A 15,429-nucleotide genomic window follows, 5' to 3' on the forward strand; every position below is an offset into this window, starting at 1 on the left:
ATAATATTTTCTTCCTAATTCAAAATCTTCTTCGTTTAACCTTCCACATTTAAGTCTATAAGATGCGTTGAACTAATTTTAGTGTAAAATATGAGGTGGCTTCAATCTCATGTTTTCTCATATTGATAACCAATTATCCCAGCACCATTTTTATTGAAAATCTTCCCTTTTCCTCACTGATCTTATATTTCTATATACTGATAGGATTTATTTCTGCACCCTCTATTCTGTCTCATTATTATATTATTTATCCCTAAATTAATACTATGCTATCTATATTATACTACACTGTATTATTAATATGCTATCTTTATTTATTAATTTATTTATTTTTATAGTACGCGGGACTCTCACTGTTGTGGCCTCTCCCATTGCGGAGCACAGGCTCCGGACGCGCAGGCTCAGCGGCCATGGCTCACGGGCCCAGCCGCTCCGCAGCATGTGGGATCTTCCCGGGCCAGGGCACGAACCCGCGTCCCCTGCATCGGCAGGCGGACTCTCAACCACTGTGCCACCAGGGAAGCCCTATAAGAATTTTTTTATCTGGTGAACTAAGTCCACTTACCTTGTTCTTTTATTGATATGCCTTGGCTATTCTTGACCCTTTTACTCTTCAATATAAATTTAAAATCAGCTTATCAAGTTCCACCAAAACCCATTTGAATTTTTATTAAAATATATTAAATTTGTAGATGAATTGTAAGAGTGGGGAGAATTGACACCTTTGTGGTATTTAGTCTTTCAATCCATAGACATGGTCTATTTCACAATTTATTTAAGTCTTTTATGTCTTTCAATAAAGTGTTATTATTTTCTTTTGAAGATCTTACACATCTTTTGTTAGATTTGTTTCTAGGTACTTTTTTTATGTTATCATAAATGTATCTTTCAGGCTTCAGCAAATGAACTGCTGAAATTAGAACACTCCCTCACACCATATACAAAAATAAACTCAAAATAGTTTAAAGATCTAAATATAAGACAAGACCTAAATAGAAGACCATAAAACTCCCAGAAGAGAACATAGGCAAAACATTCTCTGACATAGATCATAGCAATATTTTCTTAAATTGTCTCCCAAGGCAAATTTAAAAAGAAGCAAAAATAAACAAATGGGACCTAATCAAACTTAAAAAGCTTTTGTACAGCAAAGGAAACCATCAATAAAACAAAAAGACAACCTACGGAATGGGAGAAAATATTTGCAAATGATACGACCGACAAGGGGTTAATTTCCAAAATAGACATACAGCTCATACAACTCAATATCAAAAAAAGCAAACAACCCAATCAAAAAATAGGCAGAAGACCTAAATAGACATTTCTCCAGAGAAGACATACAGATGGCCAACAGGCACATGAAAAAATGCTCAATGTTGCTAATTATTAGAGAAGTGCAAATCAAAACTACAATGAGGAATCACTTCACACCAGTCAGAATGGCTATCATCAAAAAGTCTACAAATAATAAATGCTGGAGACAGTGTAGAGAAAAGGGAACCCTCCTACACTGTTGGTGGGAATGTAAATTGATACAGCCACTATGGAAAACAGTATGGAGGTTCCTTAAAAAACTACAAATAGAACTACCATACGACCCAGCAGTCCCACTACTGGGCACATATCCAGAAAAGATGAAAGCTCTAATTCAAAAAGATATATATATACCGCAATGTTCACAGCAGCACTATTTATAATAGCCAAGAAATGGAAGTAAGTTAAGTATCCAACAACAGATAAATGAATAAACAAAATGTGGTACATATATACAATGGAATATTACTCAGCCATAAAAAGGAATGAAATTGGGTCATTTGTAGAGATGTGGATGGACCTAGAGACTGTCATACAGAGTGAAGTAAGTCAGAGAGAGAAAAACAAATATTGTATATTAACACATATATGTGGAATCTAGAAAAATGGTATGGATGATCCTATTTGCAAAGCAGAAATAGAGAACAAATCTATGGATACCAAGGGGGAAGTGGGGTGGGAGGAATTGGGAGATTGGGATTGACACATATACACTATTGATTCTATGTATAAAATAAATAGCTAATGAGAATATACCATATAGCACGGGGAACTTAATGCACTGTGGTGATCTGAATGGGAAGAAAGTCCAAAAGGGAAGGGATATATGTATGTGTACGGCTGACTCATTTTGCTGGGCAGCAGAAACTAATACAACATTGTAAAGCAACTATACTCCAATAAAAATTAATTAAAAAATAAAATAATCAAAAGTTGATCCAAATAGTTGGACCTCACCAAGGTAGAGCTGCAGATCCAAGTTTCCCAAGTGTGAAATAGACAAGAAGACTTGCCGTTCAATTTTTTTTCTTTCTGTATAGAATTTGTTGGGAAGACAAAGACGAAGCGATTGGTGCCATGTACAGGTAAGGATACAAGACTGGCACTTGTCTTATCTTAGGAGAACACAACCGGAAAGGATCTTAAAGATTATTTAACCAGGAGTTCCTAACCTGAACTCAGAAAACTAAGTTGTGATGGGCTTCAAAATGTATGTAAATACTACCTGCTCCCCAAAATTGTATACTACATTTTGTGTATGTGTGTTTCTCTGGAAAGAAGATAGTTTTCATAATATTTTCTAAGGGTTTGTAACCTCCAAGAGTATTAAGTATAATTTAATTAACCATGAATACTATGATCTGATTACTCAGGTAAGAATGTTATTTGCTTTTCCTTCCCAAAGTTTCTTGTTCATTAGAACTCAAATAAACAAACAAAAAGACAAATAAATGATATATTTGAAGTTAAGAGGGGAAAAAAAAAGATACATGTACCCCAATGTTCACAGCAGCACTGTTTATAATAGCCAAGACATGGAAGCAACCTAAGTATCCATCAACAGATAAATGGATAAACAAGATGTAGTATATATATGCAATGGAATATTACTCAGCCATAAAAAAGAATGAAATATTGCCATTTGCTGCAACATCAATGGACCTAGAGATTATCATACTAACTGAAGTCAGAAAGAGAAAGACAAATATTATATGATATCACTTATATGTGGAATCTAAAACATAATACAAATGGATCTATTAATAAAACAGAAACAGACTCAAAGACATAGAAAATAAACTTATGGTTACCAAAGGGGAAGGAGACAGGGAGGATAAATTTGGCGTATGGGATTAACAGATACGACTATATATAAAATAGATAAGCAACAAGAATTTACACAGGGAACTATATTCAATATCTTGTAATAATCTATAATGGAAAATAATCTGAAAATATATTTATATATATAACTGAATTATTTTGCTGTATACCTGAAACTAACAATATTGCAAATCAATTATACCTCAATTTTTAAAAAATGAATTGCCCATTCAAAAATTTTAAAAAATGGAAAATGAAAAATCCACATGGAAGAACACCTTGATTTCAAAAGTATGGCTGCCCTCTTCTGAAAACTACATTGTCTGATATTTCCCAATATCACCAGGAACTACTGGGATTCTCCCACAGCTTTTTTTTTTTTTTTTAATTTACTTACTTTTGGCTGTGTTGGGTCTTCGTTGCTGCGCGTGGGCTTTCTCTAGCTGCGGTGAGCAGAGGCTACTCTTTGTTGCGGTGTGCAGGCTTCTCATTGCTGTGGCTTCTCTTGTTGCAGAGCACGGGCTCTAGGAGCGCAGGCTTCAGTAGTTGTGGCACGCGGGCTCTAGAGTTCAAGCTCAGTAGTTGTGGCACACGGGCCTAGTTGCTCCTTGGCATGTGGGATCTTCCCGGACCAGGGCTCGAACCCGTGTCCCCTGCACTGGTAGGTGGATTCTTAACCACTGTGCCACCAGGAAGTCCTCACCCACAGCTTTTAACAGCAGACTGGATAGTGCCTTTCTAGAATAACTGGTATGATTGCTTCAAGATAAACTACCTGGCAGGAGTAAGGAAAAGATATGAAAGATAACACATTAAAAACTTTTAAAAGTCCACACTAAAGAAACATGCCTATGTGTAATGAAAATACTTGTTAATCCCCACAAAAATCCTGTACCCGAATTCTTTTACTTTTCTTTAGAATGTCAAAATCCACATTCAATTCAAATGTAAAAGGTGAAAAGGATTAAGTGAAAACATTCCCTCCCAACCCTTTCCCCTAGATTCCCACTTACTCTCTTACAATAATAATCATTTCTTGTTGTCTTTCTAAACCTATATTGTCTTTCTAAACCATATCCAAGGAAACACATATTATATATGTATTGTGTATGAAATATACTCCACGCCCCAGCCCATACCCAGTATTTTGCATTTAACAGTACGTTTTGGAGATCTATTAAGACATAAAGACCTTACTCATTTTTTTTTTTTTAGTGTGGCATAGCATAGTAAGGTTAATCGCATGTGCCATTATGTGTTTGTTTTAGTTTGTCTGAGGTTTTTTTTTTCCCCTGGTATGAAACGCTAATAGATATGGACTTCAAAAAAAAACAAAAACAACTGTAATCATAACACTATTATCACACTTAAATTAACAATAATTTCTCAATATCATCACACATCTAATCGATATCTGAGTTAAATGATGTCATGTCAATTTTAAAAGCTTTTGACAATTTGAATTACAATCTAAATAAGAGCAATACGTTGCAGTCGATTGATGTTTTTAAAGCCCCTTTTCATCTGTAGGTTTTCCCTCTTTTGTTTCCCTTGCGTTTTATTTATTAAAGTACCCAGGATGTTGTCCTGTAGAGTTCCCCACAGTCAAGATCTTGCTGATTCTATCTCTATGGTGTAGTTTAACATGCTCCCCTGTTCTATTTTCTATACATTAGTAGTTGGATCTAGGGGTTTGATCAGATTTCGTTGTGATTTTGTGTGTGTGTGTGTGTGTGTGTGTGTGGTGTTCTTTTATTATAAGAACACCCTGTTGGTTATCTTCCTTTTTGTAATCTTAGTCAAAGTTTCTTTTTTAATGGAAAAGTGGTAATTAATTTTGAAACAAAATGTCCTCTCTTTCAGAAGGAGGTGGTGGTTCAAACGACTTCTGTGACAGATGTATGGCTGAGCAATCACCTTGTAAGAGAAATAGTCACACAAGAATAATTCAGGGAAAACAACAAATTCCTCATCATTTTTCACTCTCAACAACAGTGATTTCCTTTTTCTTAATTAGCTCTTAATCACCACAAGCTCCGCATTTTTTCCTGAGGTATTATTTCCAGGAGGCAGCCAAAAACGGCTCAGTGAATAAGCTGCTTTTCAAAATCAAACAACATTTGGGCGAGTCGCCATTTATTTATGACCAAGGATCCTCGTGATCGAGCTCCGGCCTTCCCCCGAGGCGCTAAAAAGCAGTCTTATTTAACTCGAGACCTTTCTTTCCTTTTTCACCTTTTTCCGGCCTTGGGCACCGGCACCGCGCAGGACAGGCCGCAAGGAGCCGGGACTTGCAGGAACTCGGTCTCAGCCGGTCGCCGAGTCACAGAATCTCAGAACCCCCAGCCAGTGAGCCGCGGAATCCCGTCCACCGCTGGGGCCTCCGCCCGGCCTGCCACGCTCCGGGGCGGGCGTGGTGGTGGTTGGGGCCGGATGGGCGGGGCCTCGAGGCTCCGCCCCGTTCGGCGACTGCTCTCCGGCTCCACAGCAGCCAGCTGACACTAGTCGCTAAGCCGCCGCCTTCGCTTTCATCTCCGCCTCAGCTTCGGAGGATCCCGGCCAGGAGCGAGAGCCGGCAGCTGGCCCGCAAGCCGCCGCCGCCATGGGGAACCGCGTTTCGCGGGAAGACTTCGAGTGGGTCTACACCGACCAGCCCCACGCCACTCGGCGCCAGGAGATCCTGGGTGAGGTCCGGGCCCGCGCCCCGTTATGTGCGTGCGCGGCCTCCCGCTACCGGGACGCGCCCTCCTCGCGCGGCCCTTGCGCGCCCGAGGCCGGTTAAGAGTCGACTCCCTGCCGCGTCCCGCCGCCCCGGCCGCCTGGCCTCGCGGGAAAAGCCGGGGGAGGCGCTGGGCCGGAGCGGGAGGGAGGGAGGGATCCCCGCGCTCCCCCGTCCCACCGCGTAGCCCCGGCCCTTCGGCTGGGAGGCGCAGGCGCGCCGCCAAGCGCGGGCGTGTGGTCGAGGCCAGGGTTTGCTCAGAGCCGAGTCCCCGCGACTAGGCCACCCTTGGGTAGATCCTCTCGCTTGGAGATTCTCGTGCCGCCGGTCGGCACCGTTTCCTCCCCGTCCCCGTCCTCCCCCTCCCCCCTCCTCCTCCTCTCCCTCTCCCGGTAGCCGGCCCCGGCAGAGCCAGGCTGCGAGCGTGTGCGCGGCAGGGCGTGGTCCTGGAGCATCTGGCGGCCCACGCGCGGGGCGCGCTGACGTTGGTCAGCGCCAGCCGGTCATACTGCCGCCGGCGGCTGCCGCCTTGGGCCGGGGAGGGAACTCGTGGTACCCGACCCGTTTGACCGCAGGGGCTTCTCGGGCCGGAAAGGTAAGCGTTCCAGGGTCCGGATCCTGCTGCGGTCACGGTGTTCTCATTGATCCTCTCAACGACGCTCATGCAAGAAGGGCAGATTCATATATATTTTTCATCCATCCCAGTTTTGTGGCCGAAAAGGCTGAAGTATGGAAGACTTGCCAAGATTAGCCTTCTGGTCCCCTGACTGCTAGTTTAGGGCCTTTACACCAGGTTAACTAGGCCTTATTCAACTCTCTAGAGGTGTAAGGCGCTCAGCTATTTGCAGCTTCTACATTATATAGAGAATTCTCTCATTTCTCCCAGGGTACTCTTAATGGTAAGCTAGGCATTGTGTTGAGTGCTTTACAAACATTACACAATTTAATCCTGCCAGTAATTAGGTAGGTGTTATCCCTGTTTTAAAGATGAAGTAAGAGTGAATAAGTAAACGTTAGAGGGGAATTCTGATCTGGGTTAGATTACCTTCAAAGCATTGCTTTTAACCTCTTTGCTGTTGTTTCAAAGATCTGGAAACTAGTGGGTGGTAAATTGAATAGGAGGAATTCTTTCTCATACACAGTATTCCCCTAGTTTTTTTTCTCTGCATCCATTTGTGCAGTGAAAAGAAAAATCAAGCCCCTGATTTTTGTTGGGTAAGTTAGAAATTTCATGTTTTCACAAAAAGAAAGGAGTTAACCCTTTAAAAACTTTCATGGTCGAGCAGACCCTTCAGAGTTGTCTCTTGGACTAGATAGAGTTCACCTTCTCCAGGTTGCCTGCTTCCTGAATAAAGCAACCTTTCCTTTCCAGCCAATACTTGTCTCTTGAGTCCCGCAAACAGCGGAACCAGAGTTTGGTAGCATGTGGTCACAGATCTAGTAAATGGAGGAATCTAGATTTAAACCCATATCCTTCTGACACTAGGGACTATTTTACACTGTAATAGAACTTTATAAATTGTTAAAAAAAAAAGAGTTAGTAGATCCCTTTGAAATGGATTTGTTAAAATTGAATCAGTAAGTTGGGAGCTTGAACCTTTATAGTTGCTATTAAGGGTATACTTTTAAGAGAGTTTGGTTCGTGGATGCTTTCCTTTTTATTTTTAATCAAAATGTGTATTTTGCAAATCACACATAGGAGATAGCATATGGTACATTTTATCTATGCCTGATCAATACATTACATAAGAATAATCTGGTATCCACGCTATAAAAACCAACTCCTGAATACTGGAACTTAGCTATCTATTTAAAATTCAGAAAATCAAGGAAGTCAAAAGGTGCTTGTTCATGCTTATCTCAACACTGAACCTTTTTTCCACAAACTTATCATCACTGGACCGTTTCACTTGGAAAGTAGAAGGCCTACATATTTCTCAATGAAAACATCATTTTCCCTGCAGGTGTAAATAAATACTGCTCAGTGTTCCATCTCAGGGGTGGAGATGGAATACCCTCAGGAAAGATAAAAATCTGGAGACTTGTTTAAATTATACTTAAATGGTGAGATATTTCTCAAATGTATCAGGTTTTGGGGGAGAGAGAGGCACCAGAGAACATGGATATGTTGTTTAACAACCACCATCTGTATGCTAAATTTACAAAATTTATGTACGAAATTAATGAAGGCTAGGAACTAGACCATTATTAGTGGGTCAGATAATCACAAGAAATGCTCCTTTTACTGCTGTACTTCCACAGTGAAACAGCATTTTTTTTAACAGCCTTATTAAAATACAATTCACAGACTATAAAGTTCATCCTTTGCTTTTTTTTTTTGGCCATGCCGCAGGGCATGTGGGATCTTAATTCCCCAACTAGGGATCAAACCCGTTCCCCCTGCACTGGAAGCGCAGTCTTAACCACTGGACCGCCAGGGAAGTCCTGAAAGTTCACCCATTTAAAGTGTACGATTCAGTGAGTTTTTATAGTGTATTCACAGAGTTTTAAACTATCACTACAATCTAATTTTATAAAGTTTTAGTCACCCTAAAAAGAAACCCTATACTCATAAGCAGTCTCCATATCTTCCAGTCCTGGGCAACCACTAATCTTTCTGTTTTTATAGATTTGCTTATTCTGGATGTTTCTTATGAATGAAATCATAAAATATTTGGTCTTTTGTGACTGACTTCTTTCACTTTGCATAATGTTTTCAAGGTTCACCCATGTTGTAGCATGTATCAGTACTCAGATCCTTTTTGTAAGTTTCATGTTTGGTGTAAGAGAGAGGTCCAGTTTTATTCTTCTGCACATGGATGACCAGTTTTTCCAGCACCATTTGTTGAAAAGACTATTCTTTCCCCCCATTTAATTATATTGGCATGCTAGTATTGATTTTTATATACTATTAGAGCTTTGCAAAAATTTGGTACAGAATTACTTGGAGGAAGTTGATTTGTCTGAGAAAAATGTGCCGTCTTTGTTTCATGATTTTAGTGTAACTACGAAGTGTGTGTTATCTTCTATCCCTTGTCAGATGTGTCAATTTAATCTAGTTTTATGTAAGGTAAAAATGCTGGCGCTCTAAACAGAAATAACACATTTTAATACAAAAGATTTATTACTTATCCACCAATGAATTAAACACTTGTTTGGAGGACTGCTCAAAATGCCCATATTTTAATGAATGACTTATTTGAGTTTTTCATTTATCCCAGGGTAGTTAGTTTTAGACGCAAACCTATTGAGTAATCAATAATCAAAAAGTAACCCTCAAAAGGATTATTTTTTTTGGCCTATTGCCTACAAAATTGTTAACATTGATGAAATGAACTAATACCAACAAAGATGAGAGGTTAGGGAGTGGAGACAGAAGAGGGGAAAGGAAAGAAACAAGAATAATTACCTCGAATTAACACTACCTTTATTTCTTATATCTAAAACTAGACTTAACTTCCTGTCTTGCATTTTAAGCTTTTATTGAATTCTTTATTTCATTCACCTTTAGAGAAAAGAGGGTGAAGCTGCTCTTCTTTTTTCTGAATCTTTTTAAGAACACTCTGAAAGACCTGTCCCAAGAAAAAGGTCCTTCTTCCTTTTGCTGTCCTGGGTCAAACATACTTGACAACACACAAAACAAAAGATGTTCATTATATCTGGGCTTCCATCTCTGGAGTGCCTGGGATACAGAGAAGAATCTGCATTTGCCTGTAGGAACACTTGCCTGAAATGCAGAGATTTTTATTACTGGCCCTTTCCATAATACTTGGATATTTGCATGTGAATTCAACAAATAATCTAACACAGATTAGTATTGTTCAGTTCTAAGGCAAAAAGAAAGAAGGGGGTGTGGTGTTGTGAATCCATAGAGTTCTTTGGAAATTACCCTAATTTCCAGGTGACTAGAAAAAGTCTACATTGGCAAAAATTTACATATCTAAATGTCTAAAAATAGGAAAATGGTTAGAAGTTACAGCTGGCAACTAGAAGTGATTTAGTCATTAAAAAGGAAATTATGAAATCTAAGTATATAATATAGTGTATATAATATGTATATATTATATATAAGTATATTGCATATATAGTATATTGTATATATATTACATAAAAGCATATTGTAATAGTCTGTAATCTGCCAGACACATAGGTTTACCAGATTATGATTACCACTTTGTAAAACTTATAAATTTAATATACAAAAAATGGTTAGGAGTGAAAAGGCAACTAGATAACATGAAATCTTTACTCATTTGTGACTATCTTTCTGTTATTGTGGAGAGTCTAGATTTTGAGCCTTATTTTTTTCCGCATAAATTCTCAATTTGTTGTGACATAGTATTTAGTAACTTTACTGTTGAATACACTCCTTCCCTGTAGTAGACAAATATTTGATAAAGTCTCTAATAGAGGGCATATAATGACTTGGAAAAAGAAAAAAATTAATCCATGTGTTAATGTAATTGATGTTAGTTTAATTATAATTGCAGAACTATTGTGCACTTTTCTCAGTCTCTGAGTTTTTGTTTGTTTTTCCCTTACAGCAAAGTATCCAGAGATAAAATCCTTAATGAAACCTGATTCCAACTTGATATGGATTGTAATTTTGATGGTTCTCACTCAGTTTGTTGCATTTTACTTAGTGAAGGACTTGGACTGGAAATGGGTCCTATTTTGGGCGTATGCCTTTGGCAGCTGCATTAATCATTCAACGACTCTGGCTATTCATGAAGTTTCCCACAACAGTGCCTTTGGCCAATGCAAACCTATGAGGAATCGTTGGTTTGGAATATTTGCTAATCTCCCTATTGGTGTTCCATATTCAATTTCCTTTAAGAGGTATCACATGGATCATCATCGATACCTCGGTGGTGATGGCGTCGATGTGGATATTCCAACTGATTTTGAAGGCTGGTTCTTCTGTACCACTTTCAGAAAGTTTATCTGGGTTATTCTTCAACCTCTCTTTTATGCTTTTCGGCCTCTGTTCATCAACCCCAAACCAATTTCTTATCTGGAAATCATCAATACTGTGATCCAGATCACTTTTGACGTTGCGATTTACTACGTTTTGGGAATTAAATCTTTAGTCTACATGTTGGCGGCAACCTTACTTGGCCTAGGTTTGCACCCAATCTCTGGACATTTTATAGCTGAACATTACATGTTCTTAAAAGGACATGAAACTTACTCATACTATGGGCCTCTGAATTTACTCACCTTCAATGTGGGTTACCATAATGAACACCATGACTTCCCCAACATTCCCGGAAAAAGCCTTCCCCTGGTAAGTAAAGGATTTGATACATGTTCTAATTTCTGATGGTTATATGATCAAAATTACTTTTGACTTGCTCATTTAAAATGGAATCTAGTATATTTCGTCCATCTAGGCTGTTCATCAAAGAAAACAGCAAGAGTCCAAGTCCTGAGTTGGCCAGCCTAACTTTACAAAGAGTTCACTGTCCTGGATCCCTAAGCCTAGCGGTAACACGTCTGGTTTAGAATGTTGGGGGATCTGCAAAATTGGCTAACGTGTAAAGTAATTCAGAAATAGAGAATGAATTCCCTCTGTGAAGGGAGCAAAAGTTCACATAACCTTTATCACTGTTAAGCTGAATACACTTAGCTAAGGTTTGTGTTGGTTTGTTGTGAAATACAGAGGTCCTACATAATTGCTCTGCAAAATAAGTGAACTTCAGTTTCCAGTACCACAGACTTCCCACAGGTAGGGACCATCTGTTTCCTGTCACATAGACTTTCAGTGTGTCGTTTGTGGAGTAAATGAAAGACAGCACATTGACACTCATCCTTTCACCCTTCCCAAAACAGGATGATCCTCTCCAAACTTCAGTTGTATTTCTGATGAGTTCTCTTATTAGACTTGCCATCCTCAGAATGGATAACTTTTACAATTCCATTACCAAAAAAATGTTTCCGTAATTCTAAAAAGGGGAAGTGGTATGATGTGTAATATCAGGTTTTTTTGATGTTTTTTTTTTAGCTGTGATATAAGGGAACCATAGCCAGGTATTTTATGCTATCATATCCACCCAACCAAATTTTATAGATTTCCTCTTCAGTTTTTAAATGTTGACTGTTTGCAGACTTGTATACAACATGACAGTGAAATACAACGTTTGATTATTGATTGGATTGCCAATTGAGGAAAGAAAGATCTAGAAAGGACATTGAGTTAGTGGGGAAATTTTGAATCTGGACCGTGTGATACATAATACTGTGTCATTGTTAAATTTCTTGGGTGCGGTAATGGTATTATGGTCTTGTCGGGGAATGTCCTCGTTCTTAGGAGATATGTGTAGAATATTTAGGGGTGAAGTGTTCGGGGTTAGTTTTCTTATAATGTCTGCAGCTTTCTTTCGTCAAAGAAAGAGCAAAGTATGTGGCGTGTACTATATATGGAGAGAGAGAAAGTGGCCGTGACATAGTGTCAATTGGTGGACCTAGGTGAAGGGCATATGGGTGTTGGTTTTTCTGTTCTTTCAACTTTTCTGTCGGTTTTATATTTTTCAAAATGAAATGGGGGAAAGCACCACACAACTGGCCGAAGACAGCTTTGAAACGGTGTAATGTGGTGCTAGTGCAGCTACTTTGTGTCATTGTGGCCTGAAGAGCGCAGCCCACCTTTGCTTGCCTCTTCTCTGACTAGGACAGTACATTTTTATATTTTAAGAGGTTATGGTTTAAGGAGAAAGCCAGTCACCTTCGGAGCAAAATAATTAATTTTTTCCAATATAAACCACATACTTTGACTTGTAATTTTCTTGAACAGTCCCTGAACTGTTCAGCTCAAACATTACTTGACCTAAGGCCCATGGTTCATCAGTGAGTATTGAGTTCCCACTCCATTCCACACTGTTTTCCTGTTGCTTAGCTAAACTAACACACGTTCTCAGAGTTCTCTTAAGTCTTCCTTTTCCAGCTTTTTCTATGGTATATACCAAGGAGTGTCTTGTTCTACAGTTGTTGTGCTGCAGTAGTTATGTTGCATATAACTGTCACGTGGTTAGTTAACAGGTATGTATAGCAAGGTTTCTTTTAACAGCTTTATTGAGATGTAACTCATAGGTACAATTCATCCATTTAAAATTCAATGGTTTTTAGATTGTTCAGAGTTGTACAACCATCGCTGTAATCAATTTTAGAATATTCTTATCACAATAACAAGGTTCTTTAATTTTTTCTATGTTTTTCGTGCTGTCTCTCTTCAACATCTTGGATTCTGTGTTTTTGTTTTCCTTTGGGATTTATTAGGGTAGTTTTTGTACATTTTGTTGAAGCCACAGAATTTTTTCTTACTCAGCAGTAACTAGTTTTGCTTGCTCATCACACTGGCAGTAATTTTTTTAAGAGACATTCTCAGCTTGAGATGGCTGAATTGCACACTTGATAAGTGATTAATTTCTAACTGGCATGCCACAATAATTGATCAGTATTTGTAGGTTCCTTAATGGCAGGGGATCAAGTGGTGCCTTTAAACCCTACAGTGGCGGCCGTGCAGTACCACACTTAAAAACAGCGAGCTGACTGGATTGCAAGTATTTGTTGTTAAAGATCCCAGCTGCCAACTTTTACAAGTAAACCAGTATATTTAGTCCCTCAGAGCTTGTTGGAACGTCATTAACTCTAGAGGATCAAGTATATGTTACTGCTGAAATGGAAGCTGCTTTTTGTTTAGAATTCCCAAAGCTGCTGCTTTTATTTATTTATTTATTTGAGAGGGAGGCGGGAGAAAGTCTCATGGTTTCTCCTGAGTGTGTGTGTCAGACGTTCATCTGTCATCTGTGATAGGACTCAGCACTCACTCATCTTGCTGTATTTTCCCTTCCAGGTGAGGAAGATAGCAGCTGAGTACTATGAGAGCCTCCCCCACTACAATTCCTGGATAAAAGTACTGTATGATTTTGTGACGGATGATACAATAAGTCCCTATTCGAGGGTGAAGAGGCATCAAAAAGGCAGCGTGGTTCTGGAGTAAATGTCATTAAGGCCAAAGGAATTCCTCTCTGAAACTCCAGAATAGCTGAGAAAGTGGAATTTTTACTAAAAAGACCAGCGACGTTTAGAAGCTGCCCTCCTACAAATTCGAAGTCTGATCTTCATGGTATCAAGAAGCTAATCTGGCTGTAAACAGTCAGCCTGTCTGTGCAGCATTCAGCTTTACTCACAGGAAACTTGTTCACTGTATTACCACCGTGGTGGATGTTTTCACTTAGGTCTGACACTTTGTAAGCATATCATAAAAAAATAGCTTTTCAAAAGCTATTTCTAGTATGTTGTTTTCACTATAAGGATTTACTTTATTAAAACATCTAATAAACTGAGCTGTTGATCACAATAAATAGTGTGTATCATATTTTTTTTAATTTTACTGTCTTTACACTATAACCAGAGTACTGGGGGTGAGCTTACTTTAAAATTTAAAAAGGCCTGGAACTATCTTTCACTGCAAGCCGAACGACTCATTTTTACTGTTTTCTGTTGTAGCAAAATACATGGAACCTAAATTAGTGCTGAGTCCTGCACAGCCTATTCATAAGTCAAGACATCACTGAGTTTAATCACATAGAACCTTCAACTTCCTTTTCAGATGCGTGGACTCTCAAATTAGAAGCAACTCAACTAACTGATCAAGCGTTTCTTATCATTTCGTTTCAGCGGAAGCGGGTTGGGTCTGATGGTAGATGGTTGGTGTCAAGTAGCCAGTATCGAGGGCTGTTAGGCCGGCAGTCCTGGTTACCTGAAACGTGTCATTTGGGTAAATTTAGTGTACTATGGTGAACTATTTTTTTATCTTTTTTTTGGCCGGGCTGCACAGCATGCGGCATCTTCCCCTGACCAGGGATCGAACCCTGTGCCCCCTGCAGTGCGAGCTCAGAGGAGTCTTAACCACTGGACTGCCAGGGATGTCCCTGGTGAACTATTTTAAAGTAGTCCATGGTATCAAAAACTCAAATAGTCTACAATTTGTACATAACACCAACCCTCTGTCATCCTGAATACGAGATATTATAAAATTCTTACTTTTATAATTCCCAGCTGTATTGCAGTTTCACATGCTGGTGGTGAAGTGTACAGCGGTCATCCTCAGAAGGATTGGGTTTTCACAGACCTAATTTGGGGAGACAGAGTACTTTGCTTTCCCTTTCCTATCCTCTTGCCTGGGAAAATTCCTACTGTCTTCGAACTATTGCTTAATGACCCTTTGCTTTAACGTTTAGAGTGATAACAGAACCAACTTGACAATTCAGATGTACGGGCTCAGTCAGTAAAAGTATCTGTGAAACCTCCCCTTGGGTTTGACACTAACTGAGCCCTCCACTCACTCCCCTTTGCTGTAGAACTTCAGTCAGTGGCTCAGCTGCCTTGCAAGTGCTGAAAACCCCCAGCTCTGCCAGCTCAGCCCCCTCTCAGTTCCATTTCCTTCCTGGTCCGTAGACGGGGGTGCCTCATTTTCCTTCCCAAAACTTGCCAGTTCTGCTTACATGACCTCTTGCCTGACGGAGGGTTCAGCCTCCTAGCGGTCTCCAGGCCAGTCTAGCTTCCATCTG

At 39.6% G+C, this 15,429-nt stretch overlaps 1 protein-coding gene and 1 long non-coding RNA gene across 2 annotated transcripts; one reads left to right on the forward strand and one right to left on the reverse strand.

Moving 5' to 3' along the window:
- Positions 1-3,535: 3,535 nt before the first annotated feature.
- On the reverse strand, positions 3,536-5,487 carry LOC307197075. Its single transcript, XR_013831319.1, has 2 exons — positions 5,374-5,487; positions 3,536-3,913 (listed from the first exon to the last, which is right to left on the reverse strand). It is a non-coding gene; the product is annotated as an uncharacterized lncRNA (long non-coding RNA).
- A 142-nt stretch (positions 5,488-5,629) lies between these two features.
- Positions 5,630-14,208, forward strand: DEGS1 (delta 4-desaturase, sphingolipid 1). The gene is made up of 3 exons (XM_079942663.1): positions 5,630-5,822; positions 10,402-11,144; positions 13,710-14,208. Exons 1-3 carry the CDS (start codon positions 5,741-5,743, stop codon positions 13,854-13,856), a joined length of 972 nt encoding a protein of 323 aa, XP_079798789.1. The 5' UTR covers positions 5,630-5,740; the 3' UTR covers positions 13,857-14,208.
- The last annotated feature ends 1,221 nt before the right edge of the window (positions 14,209-15,429 follow it).

This window comes from Stenella coeruleoalba (genome assembly GCF_951394435.1).
Source record: "Stenella coeruleoalba genome assembly, chromosome: 1".
Lineage (NCBI taxonomy): Eukaryota > Metazoa > Chordata > Mammalia > Artiodactyla > Delphinidae > Stenella > Stenella coeruleoalba.

Coding starts and splice junctions, on each gene's coding strand:
- DEGS1 (XM_079942663.1), top strand. CDS start 5,741: ATGGGGAACCGCGTTTCGCGGGAAGACTTCGAGTGGGTCTACACCGAC. Junction 5,823..10,401: donor TCGGCGCCAGGAGATCCTGG/GTGAGGTCCGGG, acceptor TTTCCCTTACAG/CAAAGTATCCAGAGATAAAA. Junction 11,145..13,709: donor CCGGAAAAAGCCTTCCCCTG/GTAAGTAAAGGA, acceptor TTTCCCTTCCAG/GTGAGGAAGATAGCAGCTGA.